The following is a 17,670-nucleotide window of genomic DNA, read 5'->3' on the forward strand; positions in this document are numbered from 1 at the left end:
GCGGGGCGGCCGCCCGTGAGGTAGCTCCCACGGCTTGTGACAACGAATAAAGCTCCGGACAGCAGAGCCCTCGGCGACAGCTGGGCGGGCGGCTCCGGCCGGGAGCGGCGGCCTGTGCGCTATCGGGAGGAGCGAGCGGCGGAGGCGACCTCCGGCCCGGGCCCGCACCAGCCGCCCGGCAGGCGCGACATGAACCTGGTCTGGCATTCGCGGGATGCTCCTTGAGCCCCTTCTCTGGCTATTACCTCCGGGGGACGGTTGTGGCCACACCGACACGTATTTTCCAAATCATTGTTTATTCTTGCGGCGGCGGGGCCGAACAAGCTAATTTATTTTTAATTTTCTCAACAAGCCTTTACCCAGCATTCATCCAGTGAAACAGCTTGATAACCGTTTCAAGGGAGCATCCGCTCGGTTAGGAAGTCTCGGACTGAGCAGCTCGTGGAAGCCGGCATTTGCAAAGTCCCTCCTCAAATGCTCTGAAGATTGTTGAGTCTTCCCGTAACTATCAGTGTGCCCAGAATCCCATTCAAGGAACGTCTTGGTCCAGCGATGCAAAGCACTGACGTTTCAAGGTTTTATTTCTATTGCGAGATGGCCGGGATTTCCCCCCAACAACCCGGAGCCGCTCAGTAGCCACTAAAGTGGATCCCCTAGTGCACGCCCTCCTCCCTCTTCCAGCCCGTCCAAGTGCTTTTGTTGAATAAGAAGCCCTCAGATGTCATTACTTCTGCAAGTGTAACTCATGGGTCAGAGGAGGAGATGGAACAAACACAAAGAGAGGAAGAGCAGTCTAGTCTTAGTTTTCTGAACAGCTAGTTGCCTTAGTAGTTGTATCCATGGGGAACAGTTGACAGTCCCTGCAGATGTTCACGCTCCCCCGCTGTGATCTGAGGACATGGGTGCTGGAGTGTCTGTCCCTGGAGTGACCTGATTCACTCAGCTCTCCTTGGAAGAAATGCTGCCCTCCTCTCCCTTCCTTCATGGGAGTGGATTTTATGTCTTTTTCATTTGTCTCTCTTTCAGGGATTTCCCTTTCAGGGATTTCCCCTTTAACCAATGAAAACTAAATTTTCAGTCTGCTGACATTTGTTGGGGGAGGAGTGGCAGGATGTCCTCTCCACTCTGGGACATCTTACTCTTGGCTCAGATCTAGACAAAGATTGGGAACAGACCAAACGTCAATGGCCTGCTGAGCTGGGTGAAAAGTGATGTGACTTGTCAGTGTTCTCTCTTGTCTCCCACTAGGGGGGGTTCTTGCTTCAGGCAGTCAAAATCCCGGGGGCTTTTTTTTTTTTTTTTTTTTTTTTAACTAGGAAAGAGCTACCTTCTCTAAGCTTTTACTGGGTAGAATTAAGGCACCTATACTTGGAGGCAAAAAGAACCTTTTTTTTCCCCCTGACCACTCCCTCATGTATTTAGTAGGCACAAAGAAAAAAAAGACCCACTTAGGTCAAGCAATAATTCCAATTCTTACTCTGCTGAGTGATAGCAGTAACTCTGATCTTGGGGAAGTGCCTCTCTGTGACCTCTCTGTGCCTCAGTCTCATCTTGAAAATAGGGATAATGGTGGTACCTCCTGCATGAGAGTCTTTGTGAGTTAACACATGTAAAATGCCTAGAACAGTTCTTAACACAATTTAATATTTATTGGCTAATGCTAGCCTTGATACTGGGTGGGTCCCTTTTATTATGTCACATGAGTTGGGAGGTGAAGTACACTATTACTTTGACCCTGTGGAATCAAGTGTAGAATTAAATTGCTGACCAAGCCCTGTTTGTATTTATAGCTGGAAGAGCCGGTATTGTCCTCATAATAGTATAGAAGAATTCAAGTTAGGAGAGAGAGGCAGCAGCGAATGAAGACTATTAAAGAAAAGAAGAAGGAACGTCAAAGACTGAGGTAGAGTAGGTGATGTAAGGGAGTTTGGGAGAAATTGTCCAAAGGCCTGTGGCATATGCTACACTTGTGTGGCCTTGAGGGCTGAGGTTGGGTAGTATGGAAGCACACACCAGTGGTCCCTCGGAAGCTGCCCAGCAACCTATGCTCCTGGGGCTGTCCCTAGTAACAAAGTGCTGGCACTGGAGCCCTAGATTCATATCCTGGCTCTAACACTTGCTAACACTAGGTGACCTGGGACAGGTTACTTCATTTCATTATGCCTCAATTTCCTCATCTGGAAAATGTGCATAAGAGCAATGCCCATTTTTAGAACCGTCTGTAGATTCTTGCTTACTGGCAATAGTGCTTCGCAATAGGAAATTCACACTCAATTTTAGTATCATTTTTTGATGCTTTATGAGCATGGTACCACCAGAGATTCAGAGTATGTGGCAGAAGAAACAGTAAAAGAGTAAAAGGGGATTTGCTCTTGCATTCATTCAGTCTACACGGGCAGCACAGCCAACGGGAACAGAAAAGCACAATCTTACATAATTCAGATAACTTGGTACGGTTTGTGCTTTCAAAAAAATATCCAATAAAAAAAGAAACTGATGCCTTAGCCTTTTGATATTTTGGCCCTTCCTCAGACCCATGGAGGCATTTTGAGGGAAATGTCACATTGGTAGGCGACAGGATCCTCAAACACCACCTTGTACTTCTTCCTTCTCTTGTATAGAAAATCTGCCAAGACAAGGAGGGTAACCCAAAGGAAGCCGTCTTCAGGGCCTGGTAAGAAAGACTGGAGGTTCTGTTCAACCGCATTCCGACCTCAGCAAAGGCCACCTGTGTAGGGCAACAAACTTGCTTCTCTGTCTGTCCTACTTCCCAGATTCTCTAAGATCCTGAAGAACTCAGGGTCCTTGATTTTTTAAATGTTCCAAAGTTCAAGAAACAAGTTAATTAAAGCCACTTGAGACAAAAGTATATGAAGTGTGCAGTTGTAGCCAATTCCCTAAAAAGTGGCCAAAATGTATAACTGATACCATGTAACACTTCATCCCAACCTCCATCCTTGTCAAAATGTCCTCTTCCCAATACTGGACTCCTCCTTGTATTTAGAGAGATGGTTATACTCCCAGACTGAATTCTTAACATTCTCTCTTCCAGTTTGCCGGCTATGCCTTCGAGAACCTGGGGATCCCGAAAAACTGGGGGAATTTCTTCAGAAAGACAATCTCAGCGTGCATTATTTTTGTCTTGTGAGTATAAGGTTCCTTTTCAATGTTTCATGGCATTTGCTATATAGTCTGCTCTCTGTTTTTCATCCAGCCTCAGATTTATAGCCCTGTTTGTTTTTCTTAATAGCTTTTTTCTTTTTTTTAACGTTTATTATTTATTTTTGAGAGAGAGAGAGCGAGCGAGAGTGAGTGGGAGAAGGTTAGAGAGAGAGAAGGAGACACAGAGTCCAAAGCAGGCACTAGGCCCCATCCGAGCTGTCAGCACAGAGCCTGATGCAGGGCTCGAACCCACAAACCATGAGATCATGACCTGAGCTGAAGTCTGATGCTTAACCAACGGAGCCACCCAAGTTCCCCAATAGTTTTTTTCTTTTTAAAACATAGTTTTTAGGGGCTCCTGGGTGACCCAGTTGGTTAAACTTCTGACTTCAGCTCAGGTCATGATCTTGTGGTTCTTGAGTTCAAGCCCTGCGTCGAGCTCTTGTGCTGACAGCTCAGAGCCTGGAGCCTCCTTTGGATTCTGTGTCTCCCTCTCTCTCTGCCCCTCCCCCACTTGTTCTCCTCTCTCTCTCTCTCTCTCAAAACTAAATATTAAAAAAAAGTTTTTTAATCCTAGTTTTGAAAAGTAATACCAGAGGTACCTGCTATAAAATCCTGGCAGTATAAAGTATGTACAATTAAACAGTACATTCTCAAACAGTATTCCCAATACTTCTCAAAACAGTATTCCCAATCTTTCCCCCTCTCCCCAGAAACACATGCTATCAACTGTCCTTCAAGCTGTTGTTTGCACTATCCTTTTTCTTAATTAGCTATAATTTGCATACTATAGAATGTACCCATTTTAAGTGTACAATTTGATGAATTTTTATAAGCTCTTATATCATGGGGATATAATGTATATCCTCATGTAAACACTGCCCCAATCAAAGTAAATATTTCCATCATTGGAAAGTTCCCTCCTGCACTCTTCTAGTCAGTCCCCTCAGAGATCATCACGTTCTGATCCATAGATTACTTTTGCCTTTTATTATACTTCATATAAATGGAATCATACAGCATTGGCACTCTTGTGTCTGGCTTCTTTTGCTCAACACAGCATTTTGGAGATTAACCCATGTCATTGCATGTACGGGTAGCTTGTACCTTTTTGTCGCCTAGTAGTATTCTGTTCTGTGAATATTTCATAATTGGCTTATTTATCCATCTGCTGATGGACATTTGAATTGTTTCCATTTGAGGCCTATTATGAATAAAGTGGCAATGACTATTCCTGTACAAGTGTTTCTGTGAACACGAATTTTCACTTCTCTTGGACAAATGCCTAGGAGTGGAATTACTGGTTGTATGCTAACTGCGTGTTTAACTTTATGTGAAGTTGCCAAATCACTTTTCAAAGAGATTGTACCAGTTTATACTCCCACTAGCAATTTCTGAGAATTCTGGTTGCACAATATTCTTGCAGTTAGTGCAGAACTTGATATGGTCGATCTTTTTCATGTTAGCCATTCTATTAGGTGTGTACTGGGATTTCATTGTAGTTTTAATTTGCATTTCTCTGTTGACTTAAGATGTTGAGCTTCTTTTGTGTGCTTACTGGCCATTCACTTATGTTGTTTTGTGAAGTATCTGAACAAATATTTTTCCTTTGTAAAAGTAGAGCTATTTTGTCTTATCAAGTTATAAGAGTTTTTAAATATATTCTGGATATAAATCCTTTTTCAGGCATGTGTATGCTTTGTCACTATTTTCTCCAAGTCTGTGGCTTGCCTTTTCATTTTCTTAATGGTGTCTTTCGAAGAACAAATGTTTTTAATTTTGATGAAGTTCAGCTTATCAGTTTTTTTTTTCTTTTATGATTAGTGCTTTTTGTGTGTGTCCCAAGAAATCTTTGCCTACTCATTGAATTACCTTGGTGCGTTTGTCAAAGTCAATTAACCATGTATCTTTGGATCTGGGTGATTTATTTTATGTCATTGATCTGTGCATCATCCTTACAACAGTACTGCATTGTCTTGATTATTGTGACTTTATAATGTCTTGAACTCAAGATTTAGAAGTTCTACAGTCTTTTTAAGATTGTTTTGGCTATCAGGTCCTTTTCCATGAAAATCTATATTTAGCTTGTGAGTTTTTCCTTAAAAAATAAAAAAAGCCTGTTGGGATTGAGATTGGGGTTGCAGTGAATTTATAGGTCAGTTTGGGAAGAATTGACGAATAAGATTGAATCTTCCAATCCATGGATGTCATATATTTCCCCATTTATTTGGGCCTTGTAAATTTTGTCTCAGCAATGTTTTTTTTTAATTTATTTGTTATTTATTTTTTTTATTCAGCAATGTTTTTTAGTGAAGTCTTGCACATCTTTTATTAAATGAATGCCTAAATATTTTGTGACTTTCATGCTATTATAAATAGTATTTTAAAATTTCAGTTTCAAGTTTGTTGATGGCATATATAAATGCAGCTTATTTTGTATGTTGATTTTGTATCCTGGAATTTTGTTAAATTCATTTATTTAGTGGTTTTTTTATTTTTAAATTTTTTGGTAAATGCCTTAGGATTTCCTGTGTACACAATCATGTAGTGTGAATAAAGACAGTTCTACTTCTTCATTTCCAACCTTTAAATGTATTTATTTATTTTATTTTTTATTTTTAATTTACATTCAAGTTAGTTATCATATAGTACAACAATGATTTCAGGACTAGATTCCTTAATGCCCCTTACCCATTTAGCCCATCCCCCCTCCCACACCCCCTCCAGTAACCCTCTGTTTATTCTCCATATTTAAGAGTCTCTTATGTTTTGTCCTCCTTCCTGTTTTTATATTATTTTTGCTTCCCTTCTCTTATGTCACGTTTTGTATCTTAAAGTCCTCATATGAGTGAAGTCATGTGATATTTGTCTTTCTCTGACTAATTTTGCTTAGCATAATACCCACTAGTTCCATCCTGATAGTTGCAAATGGCAAGATTTCATTCTTTTTGATTGTTGAGTAATACTCTAGTATGTGTGTGTGTGTGTGTGTGTGTGTGTGTGTGTGTATACACACACACACATATACACATCTTCTTTTCCAATCTTTAAATTCTTTTCATTCTCCTTGCCCTATTATACTAGTTAGGACTTTCAATCTAGTGTTGAATAGGAATTACGTGAGTACATATCCTTGTGTTATTCCCAGCATCAGAAGACAGCATCCTATTTTTCAACATTAAAATATGATGTTAACTGTAGGCTTTTAATCAGATTGAAGAAGTTTCCTTTTATTTCTAGTTTGCTGAGGATATCATGAATGTGTGTTGAATTTTCTCAGATGCTTTTCTTTTTTTTACATCTACTGAGATGATCATTTTTCTTCTTTCTTTTGTTAATGTGGTTTGTTACATCAATTGAATTTTTTAATGCATTTGTGGTATAAACCCTGCTTGATCATGATGTATTATCCTCTTTATATGGTACTGGATTCAATTTGCTAATATTTTGTTTCATTTTTACATCTATACTTGTGAGAAAGATTGGTTTGTGATTTTCCTCTCTTGTAAGTCCTGTGTGGTTTGGGTACCAGGTCTTGGCTAATCTCAATGCCTTTACAAGCATATACATTTTCAACATAAAAATAAACATACTATACACAGTGTTTTGTATTTTGTTTGTTTTGTTTTTTTTATCTCTTAATACTTATGAAGATCTTTCCCCATGGAACATACTGTTTTTTTCTTTTAATAGCTAATTGGTATTCCATGGTATGGGGGATTAAAGTATTAAACTGCTCTTAAAGGACATTTAGATTATTTCTGATCTTCCACTGTTGATTTTTCTGTTTATAGAAATAATAGGTGTTCATTGTAGAAAACATTAATAATAGGAGTATAAAAAGAAATCACTCATATAGTCCTAAAGACCTGAGATAATCAGTGTTACATAGATATGTTAAGCCTAATTGGGAATATAAATCTGTAATTCAAGCATCCTCAAGTCGTCTAGCCTTGTAGGGTCACCCTTATATAATGTCAGAATAAAATAACCTGAGCCCCCATTATATATTACATGTAATCACTGCAGCCAGTCCAGTGCCCTCCCCAGTACTTTTGGAAGATTCTTGGGGTAGGGCTGGGGTGTTGGCATTTTTCCAGTGTACATACACGTACATAACAGTTTATGGGTACATGAACAGTTTATCTTCTTTTTTCTTGATTTCCCATTCTAGAATCGGCTGTGGGGGCTTTTCAGAAACAAAAAGGCTTTTAAAGTGTGTTTTTAAAGAAAAGTTCAATTCCTTCCCCTCCCCAATAGGGCAGAATGACTACAGTCAGATTTTAAAGCCCTGTTTCCCTTCCTGTAGAGAATACACTCTAAGAAAAGCATATTCTGTACCAAGGGTCAGTACAGTGGGTGGGCTAAGAGTGTGGGTTCTGTGGGCCTGGATGTGAATGTCAGCTCTGCTGCCTCCTTGCTGTGTGGCTCCAGCCGTTTCACTTACCATCCTGTGCCTCGAGGGGCTCCTCTGAAAGAGGAGGACCACAATAGCATCTGTATCACAGGGTTATAGTGAACATAAAATGAGTCAGTACACAGCGTTTGTTTCCCCAAAGGGCTCAGCACACAAAAGCAATCCTCAGTAAATGAGAGGCAGTGTAGCACAAAGGTATGTAAGGGCCCAGGTTCTGGAGTCCTGTAACCTATAAAATGGGATGATGACAGTACCTACCTCTTGAGGTTGTTATGAGGATTAAATGAGTTAAGATTTGAAAAGCACCTAGAGCACCCAACACATTACACAGTTAATTCTGTGTAAGCCCTTTGTCAAGTAAATTACCTGTAAATGCGTATACACTGTATATCCTGCCCAGCTCTATATACCCTGTCTTCTTCCTCACCCCATTGCACTGTTTCACTGATCATCAATGTTGACAGCCTGCTTCTACTGCTCCCCCAGATCCTATCTAGCAAGCTGCCTCAGAGAGGCCAGTCCGACAGAGGTTTCCATGGATTCTTGCCGGAAGACATCAAAAAGGAGGCAGCCCGGGCTTCTAGGAAGGTTAGAATCCCCCAGTACAGGGGCCTGGGCCTTGGGGTAGGCCTCTTCTCATACCTCTCTGATCGTCCCTGTTTCTGTTCTTTTCCCTACCTGTTAGTTTAGAAGTCAAAGGACTCCTGGATTTCCCAATTGGTCCTCCTCTTAAGTTGCGTGCTTCTCTGGGGTGTAGTACCCTAAGTGAGGAGAGGGAGCAACATCCTGGGAAAACAAATAATCTAGTGCCACTTGAAACGCAGCTTCAGGGTACCCCCAGAGCTTTCAGGTCAACCAAGGAAAGGGAATGGCTTTTGCTCCATAGAATTTCCCTTCCATAGAGTGACGTGCCACAGAATGTCTGTTTGTCTTTCCTGGGGCCCTGAGCACTGCCTGGGATCTCATTTGCAGATCTGCTTTGTGTGCAAGAAAAAGGGAGCTGCCATCAACTGCCAGAAGGATCAATGTGTCAGAAACTTCCATCTTCCTTGTGGCCAAGAAAGGGGTTGCCTTTCACAATTTTTTGGAGAGTACAAGTGAGTGACGAAGGGGAAATGTCGGGCTGCCCTTTCGCAAGTTGCTCTGAATTGGCCACTAAGGAAATCAGAGTCCAGTTCTCACGGGCCTGTTTTGTTCACTGGTGAATCTGTCCCACCATTCAATAATGAGAAACAGTGTCTTGGCTTGGTGATTTCACAGGGGTTACTTCTTGCTTCCCATCCCCTTCTTAAATTACAAACAGCTGGGGTTCTTAGACAGCTGCTCAGAGCTAAGCGGGGCTTTCAGGAACAGAAGGCTGTGGAGATAGTCCCCAGAGTTCAGTTGGGGAACAGCTGTGAGGAGGCATGTGGGCTGTTCCTCCCCCTGCTCCCCTCCGCCCCACAAGCAAGGAGGTTTGCTGCGCAACGGCCTGGGTGGTTGCCCTTCCTAGGCCAGGCAGCTGGAAGACAGCATCAACGACGAGCCAAGTAAGTCTGTTTACTCTGCTACAGATCATTTTGTGGAAAACATCGCCCAACACAGGACATCCAGCAGGGGAAGGCAGGGGAGGAAAGCTGTGTCTTATGTTGTGAAGACTTATCCCAAGCAAGTGTCGAAAACATCCAGAGTCCATGTTGTAGTCAAACTGTCTACCACCGCAAGTGCATACAGGTGGGCCTTTCTCTGCCCTGGGGACCTCCCACATTTTCTCTAGTTCACAGCACCTTGGGAATGCTCAGGCAATCTCGGCTTCCGTGCTCCATCCTGGAGGCCTGTATGCAGGGGTGGTTCCAGGCAGTCAGAGGAAAGTCAGCCCAGTCTCTCGTCACTCGTGACTTGTAAGACCTCATTCATGATAACATTTAGACTGAACAAAATCCTTAGGATGGCTAGAGCAAATGAGTTTAACCTAGAATGAGTCAAGCAGCCTCAAAATCAGGCTTATTTCCTGAAATAGAAGGAAAAGGACCCCGAACGGGTCAGCACTGCCAAGCCCCACAGCCAGAGATGACAGCTGAGGCACTCCTGGGAGGTTTCTTGAATTGAGCTTGGTCTCTGGTCTGATACCTGGATTTGCACCCCTCACGCTGGCTTACCCATAGCTCTTCAATGGAAATCTCCAGTCAAGATCTCTTAACAACATCCTCTTTGTGAAATGAGGGTTGGGGTGGAGAGGAGGTGATCAAAGATGGTGTTTTTATAAACACAACGCTCTTCCATGTTTCTCTTACAGAAATATGCCCACACATCAGCAAAGCATTTCTTCAAATGTCCACAGTGTAACAATCGAGAAGAGTTTCCTCAAGAAATGCTAAGAATGGGAATTCATATTCCAGACAGGTAGTGGAAACTCTAAGGCAGGGATTGAGCCAGGGAGTGGGTTGCTAGATTTCTAGAGAGGAGGTGAGTGTGAGGGTAGTTCAGAAAATGAAGAAGCAGCCCATGCCTTTGTATATGGGAAAGAGGGAAGGAAAGGAGGGAGGGCTTTTCAGTTATAAAAAGAAAAATTGGGAGGGAATCATGGGGGTTGGGGTAGACATGTTCCTGAAAAGGGTACTTGGGTATCAGAATTCCCTGGTGGGTTGGTTCTTGAATTCCAGTGGGGAACTAAGGAACACAACCCCCCCCCCCCCCCCCGCCCCATGTTCCACTTATCCTGCCTCAACCCTCTTCCACTGTCAGGCCGCTCAGCCCATCTTGTTTAAAATAGTCAGGCAGCCTGTTGCACTCTTTTCCTGTGCTAGCTCTAGTTCTTTCTAGTTCCTCCCAGGTTTCACCACCGATTACATGCCCCTTACTCAGTATTTCTTCTCCCACTGTAGAGATGCTGCCTGGGAACTCGAGCCAGGGGCTTTCTCGGAGTTGTATCAGCGCTACCAACATTGTGATGCCCCCATCTGTCTGTATGAACAAGGCAGAGACAGCTTTGAGGACGAAGGGTAGGGAAAGGCTCCTGGCTAGAAAGATCTCTCATTGGTGCCACCATAGAGTTAGACCTTGGCACAGTTATTAGGAGCAAGAAACTTGCTCTTGTGTGCAGACCTCAGGGTGAACTCAAGTCCCATTCTCACCAGTCCAGGATTCACTCCTGCACAAGTGGACAGGTCCCTGCAGGGCCTGCTCCTCCTTGTGCCCAGGGCAGAAACCCTCAGATCCAATTCTTTCCCAAATCCACCTTTTGAGTGTCTGTGCCTGACTGCGGGGTCCGGGACTTGGCACTCAGCCACATGTGGGTCACAGGTAAAACGTATGGTGAAAAATGCCTGGGAAGCCCTCGGCAAAGGCCTGGCCTGTAGCTAGCCTCCCGAGAGTGATAGTGTAATATTTGTCTCCACGACCCTTGGCTCTTCCTGCAGGAGATGGCGCCTCATTCTGTGTGCTACATGCGGATCCCACGGAACTCATAGAGACTGCTCTTCTCTTAGAGCCAACAGTAAGAAATGGGAGTGTGAAGAGTGTGCACCTTCTGCTGAAGCCACAGGTGGGACCAGAGGGATGGTCTGGTCTAAGAACTGGGGTGGAGGTGGGGGGACTTGTGGTGCCTGGGAAAGGGGGAGGGCTTGCCGCCAGATGGGGACTCGTGGTTGGTGCCTTTAGTTTGGGAAGGAAAGCGGCTAGGTAGGGGCTTAGGACCTGAGCCTGAGAGGCAGAGGGTTGAGTCTTCCTCTCCCTCCTTTCTTTCACCACAGACCACACACTTGAAAACTCAGGTGCCGTCCCTTGCTGCAGCAGCACCTTCCACTCCGGGGGGCATTTCTGCAGAGACACCAGCCTAGAAGAGAACCCAGGCCCTTCTTGTACTGATTGGCCAGGACCTTACTTACTAGAAAAACCAGAGTCCTCTGGTGGCAGGAGGGGCCACTCCTGGCAGTCCAAGGGTGTCAAAATCACTAAGAGCGGCAAAAAATCCAAGTAACAGCTTCTGAGTAGTAGCTGCTGAGCACATTTGGGTATGAAGCTGTGCTTCTCCATCGGGTTTGGGAGAGGGGGCCCTTTGGGACTGTGAGACAAGGAAAGGGGGCCAGCAGTGAGAGTAAGAACCTAGGAAAGAGAAGTCCCAGGGGAGATGCCAACCTCGGAACATGTTAGTGGTTACGAGAGCATCTCAGCTCTTTCTGCCTCGTCCCCAGAGAGCCCTCTTCTCTTCTCCCACCCTAGTCTGGTTCTCATATGCCTCTTCTTACTTCACCCACGTTTGTTATTATGCAAATAAAGGTTTTCTCTCCATTGGTGTCTCCTCATAAATTCACTCTGGAATTTATCTAGCATTCGGAGGAATCCAGAGGGCAGAGTGAGGAAATAGAAAACTCATGCTTCTACTCTATAAAATGCGGTGGATAAATGTAGAATTCTCAGCTTAGAACATAGACATGTTGCTTTGGAGGGAAGCAGTTTGCAGGGAAATCAACTTTACAGGTGGGGGCAGAGATTTCATCGTTGCACAAATAAACACAGGCTCCCATCAGGGAGGTGAGCCCACAAAGGAGTTTACACTGGACTGAGAATGGGCCACTATTGCAAGGCTTGGGGCCCTGGGCCCCAACCAGGGCAGGGACTGCCATGCTCACACTGGGTGGAAGGACTCCGTTCACTCAGGCGGTGCGGTCGGCAGCGTACCTCCACTGAAAACCTTGCTGCCTGGTGACTCAGGCATTTCTGTCTCGGGTAAGGGAGCCATGCCAGGACAGCCACATTAGACAAGGCAGCTAGGAATCTGGCAGAAGGTCTTGGGAGAAATTGAATGGAACCTATCTCACATTTGTTTGTTTTTAATAATTTTGTGGGATTTAGATTAGTGGGGGAAACTCAGGACCTTTGCCAGATACTCAGTTCTTAGGGTCTCACTGAGTCGTTGTCACCGATGACGGAGGATAGGGTTCTCCATTCAAATGTTGCTGACCCGTGGGGACTTAACATCCTTGGTGCTTACAGTGATCACTTTCAGATTTGACCAAATTCACTTGGAATCACATGGGGTGTGGGGTGAGGTACTTGTCTTTTTACTATTATTATTTTTTTTTAACGTTTATTTATTTTTGAGACAGAGAGAGACAGACATGAACGGGGGAGGGGCAGAGAGAGAGGGAGACACAGAATCGGAAGCAGGCTCCAGGCTCTGAGCCATCAGCCCAGAGCCCGACGCGGGGCTCGAACTCGCGGACCGCGAGATGGTGACCTGAGCCGAAGTCGGACGCTTAACTGACTGAGCCACCCAGGCGCCCCACTATTATTAAAGTATATAGTAAAGTAATGCAGAATTTTAAAAGCCTTAAATTGAGAAGTACTAAAAGGAGATATAATGAAAATAGTCTTTTGAATTACCCTTCCCTACCCTCGTCCCATTCCCTAAAGCCAACCACCTTCCATTTTTTTAGCCATTTCTTGATTTATTAATCTTATATATTAGTGACTTCCTATTTTGTTAAAGGATCTAGCACCTTTAAAGCCTTCCCATTTTCATTCTCTCCATCTTTTATCATTGCATCACAATCTTTGTTACATCAACCTTCGGTATTTACGTTAGTAACCTTCTGTTTACCTATTATGACTATGTAAATGCTGTTACTTCTGAGCCAGGCAGTACACTAGGATTATTTTTCCTCTCTTGGACATTGGTTCTTTCCTGAAATGAATTCCTATCTCTTTGTTAATTGCTCAATTTGCTATGTACCTGTGGCTAATTCTCAAATGTTCCACATGACAATTACCTCAAAATACGGTTTCCCTCATAGGCCAGACATCAGGTCACTATCAGCTGCCCTTCTTTTCTGGAAGACCTGCCTCCTAGAGCTCACTGCTCACTGGACCTACTGCACAGCTAACACCCCAGGGCTACCCACGACTGAGCCTTTTTTCTTCCTTTTCTCTCTGGTGATTTTGATGACTCAGTGTTGTGCTTCCTAGCCTGGCTTCCAAGGACACCTTGTCAGAGCTCTGCAAGAGACAGAAGAGTTTTTAAATTGTGGATTTTCATTTCAAAAATCCATTTTTTACCTATCCTAAAGACTTAATTCTTATAATTCACAACTGAAAGACACTTCCAAGATTAAGACTTTAGTTCTTAATCTAGAATTTCTGTAACTTGGGTCACCAGGCATATTCTCAAGACATCTGGGGTAGTATCTTTGAATCTACTTGTGGGGCACCTGGGTGGCTCAGTCAGTTAAGTGTCTGACTCTTGATTTTGGCTCAGGTCATGATCTCACGGTCATGAGATCGAGCCCCATGTTGGATTCCACGCTGGGCATGGGAGCCTGCTTAAGACCCTCTTTCTTCCTCTCCCTCTTCCTCTGCCCCTCCCCAGATCTCACTCTCTCAAAAAGTAAAAATTTAAAAAAAAATCCACTTGTATACTACTCAAGTGTGAGAGGCGCCATCTTAACTGAAAGTAGGGGGCCTCTAATAGCGCTTTCTGGGCTCCAGCTGCAGTGGATGGGAGGTAGAGCTTGTGGTGGGGGTGGGGGGTTGGGGTGCCTTTGTCACCCAGACATTCAGCTCCCTGAACATCTTATGAGTACCTAGCATGTTCTTATGGGAACAGCACACGTGCGCGTGCACACACTCCCACCCATTAACTTTTTCTTCATCTCTATACCTTTACTCTCCATTTATATTAATAGCCAATACCATTCTTGTAGATTGGAAAGTCCCCAACTTTGAAATGTTCTCTTCTTCATCTGGGCCTAATCAGTCATTCTCCACTAAATAACAGGGCTTTCTCTCCTTTCTTTCTTTCTTTCTTTCTTTCTTTCTTTCTTTCTTTCTTTCTTAAACAGGGCTTTTTTTCTTAAATGAACTCTTAGTTTAGGATAGTTTTAGATTTACAAAAAAAAAAAAAGTGTGAAGATAGTACAGGGAGTCCCCAAATATCCCAAACCCGGTTTTCCCCGCTATTACCGTCTTAATATGGTACATTGTTACAATTAATGAACAATATATTATTATCGACTAAAACCCAAAGTTTATTTAGATTTCCTTAGTTTTTACCTAATGTCTCTTTTCTGTTCCAGGATCCCATCCAGGATACCACATTGCATTGAGTCGTCATGTCTCCCTAGGTTCCTCTTGGCTGTAACAGTTTGTCAGATTTTCCTTGTTTTTGATGACCTTGGCAGTTTTGAGGAGTACTGGTCAGGTATTTTGAGAGCCCTCAGTTTGAATTTGCCTGATGTTTTTCTCATGATTAGACCAGGATTATGGGCCTGGGAGAGGGAGAGCACACAGGTAAAGTGCTGTTGTCATCACATCATATCCAAATTACATTCTGTCAACAAGTCTTCTGCTGATGGTGACCTTGATCACCTGGTCAAGGAGTGTTTGTCAGGTTTCTCCAGTGTAAAGTTACTTCTTTTCCCCCCCTTTCCAGACTGTGCCTTTTGGAAGAAAGTTACTCTGTGTAGCTCACAATTAATGAGCGGGGATTTATGCCCCCTCCCTCCTTGAGGACAGAATATCTAATTATTTGGAATTCTTCTGCATGGGATATTTACCTATTCTCTCCCATTTATTTATCCAGTCGTTTGTTTATATCAGTCTAGACTTAGGGATATGTATAGTATACTCTGAGTTATAATCCAGTACTACTTGATTTATTTTGTTGCTCAAATTATTCTAGCTTTGGCCACTGGGAGTTCCTGTGTCCTTTTCACATACCACTATTATTGTGTGGGTTTTTTTTTTTTTTCTGTTGTTTTTCTGAGCACTTCTTTACTTTTTGGAGCTACAAGGTGCCCCAGGCTCATCTTGTATGTTTTAAATATGTGTTTTCACAAATGGTGTGTCTATTAGAAATAATTAGTGTTTTATAACTTAGGTCCTAAAACGAATAGTTCACTTGAGGAGGGTAGAAATAGATGTTACATAAAAATTCCCAAAGCACCTTCTCTATTTTCTCTAATTCTTACCTTTGTAGGAAGCATAAACTAAGGCCAGAATCCCAGAAATTCCTCCTATTTCCCTTTATCCTCAACCAACCTCTTTCTTATCAATTTGAGTGTTTTACAAACATTTGCATTCCTCACTATCCCAATTGCCAGGGCTCAGCTCTAGACCCCTGTGCCTCAGAGGACTGCAGGAAAAGCCTTCTGTCTTCATGGGTTCCTATGTCCACTTGCTTTGCTGACACATCCACTCTTTTCCCTTATGCTAATTGCCATAAAACATCTGCTAGCTCTTTACTTAGAATGGCTCTGCTGAGATTGACATCCAAGCAAGGCCTTCCACAAATATGGCCCTACTCTTCTGCATCTTCCTGGATACCCCACCCACAGGCACTCTGCCCTGGCTACCCTGGAACCCTGGCCCTGAGCATGAAGTCTGCACTCTGGAGAGCCATACATAACCTTTATCCTCAGCCTGTTGAATCCAGCCTAAGGGCCATTTCTTCACCCTTAGGCACTGCCACTGGTCTCTGTTTATACTCCTATTAGGGCTAGCATCATTCTCCACCTGATCCTACAGTTGTGGATCTATCTCTCCCACTAGATTGGAAGCCCCCTAAAGGCAGGGACCTGTCTGTCTTATTAACCTTTCTCCCCTCATGGTGTCTGACTCTGGACCCCACATTCAGAGACAGTTTGATGTCTACTGCATTGATGGAAGTGCTTATACCTTGTGTGCACAAGCCTGTTGTTTTACTGTCAAACACCAGAGGGCACTGTCAGCATATTGAGGAAGAAGGTTGTAACCCTTTAGAGCTGGAAGTTTGAAAAAGTTTGCTTCTATTCTGGGATTGTATAGGACTTAATTCTCTTCACTTGTTCTAAATACATCCATTTGTGTTTATTCATGAGATATGCTCCTATTGGATTTTGAAATTAGTATAAAAGTTATTAATGACACTTTCATCCCAGGTCAAAGACTCAGACAGGTCTGCCTTCATGATCTATCCAGACCCAAAGTGATTGTCCTAATTGCAGCTGCCCTCCTCCTACCTCCAAAAAATGACTGCCAGTCGCAAAGGACATGGGTGAAACAGTTCTGTTCTTTTTCCCCACCCTCCTTATATACCACACACACACACACACACACACACACACACACACACTAAGGCCTCCCTCTAGTTAGTGACATCAATGGCTCTAACCTAAGGACCAGGCAGGAGGTTGCTATGAGAAATAGCAAATCCATTGGCCCTGCCCCCAGGGACCCTGTGTTAGCTCCTGTGTGCTCCCAGGCTGGAGGTGAGTTGCAGCATCTTTGGGGTCCCCAGGCATGAGAAGTCTCCCTACTAACTAAGCCAGGACACCCCATTCCAGAGGTGTCTGAGATTTGGCAGGATCTCATGCCTTGTACATTTTTTTTTTCCAGAAATCAGTGTGGCAATTGGAGGCCATAAACCAAAAAGGTGATATTTTTCAGAAAACAAAAACCCAAAACCTCGTTCTAGCTTCTCTGTGGCAAACCACCTCTAGTATGTGCAACAGCATGAGATCCATATGGAAGGAGAGAGGCCCAGGGCTCCTCCCCCTTGTCTTTGGTATAAACTTGTTCCTTGACCCTACCCTGCGAGCACCTCTGATAAACAGGAAGGCATCTGCGCCATCAGTGTCCATCCCCCTCAGAGCATCTGAGACCTGTCTGGGCCATCAAAGCCATCCCCAGCCCCCAGGAGCATTGTGGAGGGGACTCCAGCCTCACCAAAAACAATTCTCCATTGTGTTCCCCCCTTGGAAATCGGGGATTTGTAAACAGTCCCTACATTTAGACTGGTCCTGCCCTGTCTTTGTGCTGGTGTGTTGTTTTTTCTTCCCTAAACAATGTCCTTTCCAGCAGGCCTAGCAGTTCACACCATTGTCTGAGACCCTTGGACTACAGGAAACAGCACCAGATTCTTATCGGCTGGGGGTGGGGGGCAGCATGAACAGATGAGGTCATGTCCATAAACCAAGCTGCTGGTCTGCCACATCATTCTTCTGTATCTTTATCTGTGAGAGCAGAGCCCCCCTTGTCCTCCTAACAGGCCAATCTGGGCTTTGAGTGTTCCAACTACTATAGTTCCCTCCATTTGATGACAGACAGGCCTCTGTTGATTCATTTTGGAGTCCTTG

The 17,670-nt window shown here is 43.8% G+C and overlaps 1 protein-coding gene across 4 annotated transcripts; it reads left to right on the forward strand.

The window, feature by feature from the left end:
* Nucleotides 1–13: 13 nt before the first annotated feature.
* Nucleotides 14–17,530, forward strand: PHF7 (PHD finger protein 7). Of its 4 annotated transcripts, XR_007459867.1 has the most exons (13): nucleotides 14–575; nucleotides 1,791–1,903; nucleotides 2,622–2,674; nucleotides 3,053–3,144; nucleotides 8,066–8,167; nucleotides 8,552–8,676; nucleotides 9,133–9,292; nucleotides 9,855–9,961; nucleotides 10,444–10,560; nucleotides 10,978–11,102; nucleotides 14,632–14,756; nucleotides 16,931–16,967; nucleotides 17,396–17,530. XR_007459867.1 is itself a non-coding variant. In XM_049640621.1 (11 exons), exons 2-11 carry the CDS (start codon nucleotides 1,860–1,862, stop codon nucleotides 14,694–14,696), a joined length of 990 nt encoding a protein of 329 aa, XP_049496578.1. In that variant the 5' UTR covers nucleotides 14–575; nucleotides 1,791–1,859; the 3' UTR covers nucleotides 14,697–16,412. The 4 variants fall into 4 exon arrangements, 2 of the variants coding, with proteins under 2 accessions (XP_049496578.1, XP_049496577.1); XR_007459866.1 differs by having other exon boundaries at nucleotides 16,931–17,530; XM_049640621.1 differs by lacking the exons at nucleotides 16,931–16,967; nucleotides 17,396–17,530 and having other exon boundaries at nucleotides 14,632–16,412.
* The last annotated feature ends 140 nt before the right edge of the window (nucleotides 17,531–17,670 follow it).

The sequence above is a fragment of the Panthera uncia genome, chromosome A2 (assembly GCF_023721935.1).
Source record: "Panthera uncia isolate 11264 chromosome A2, Puncia_PCG_1.0, whole genome shotgun sequence".
Classification (NCBI taxonomy): Eukaryota; Metazoa; Chordata; class Mammalia; order Carnivora; family Felidae; genus Panthera; species Panthera uncia.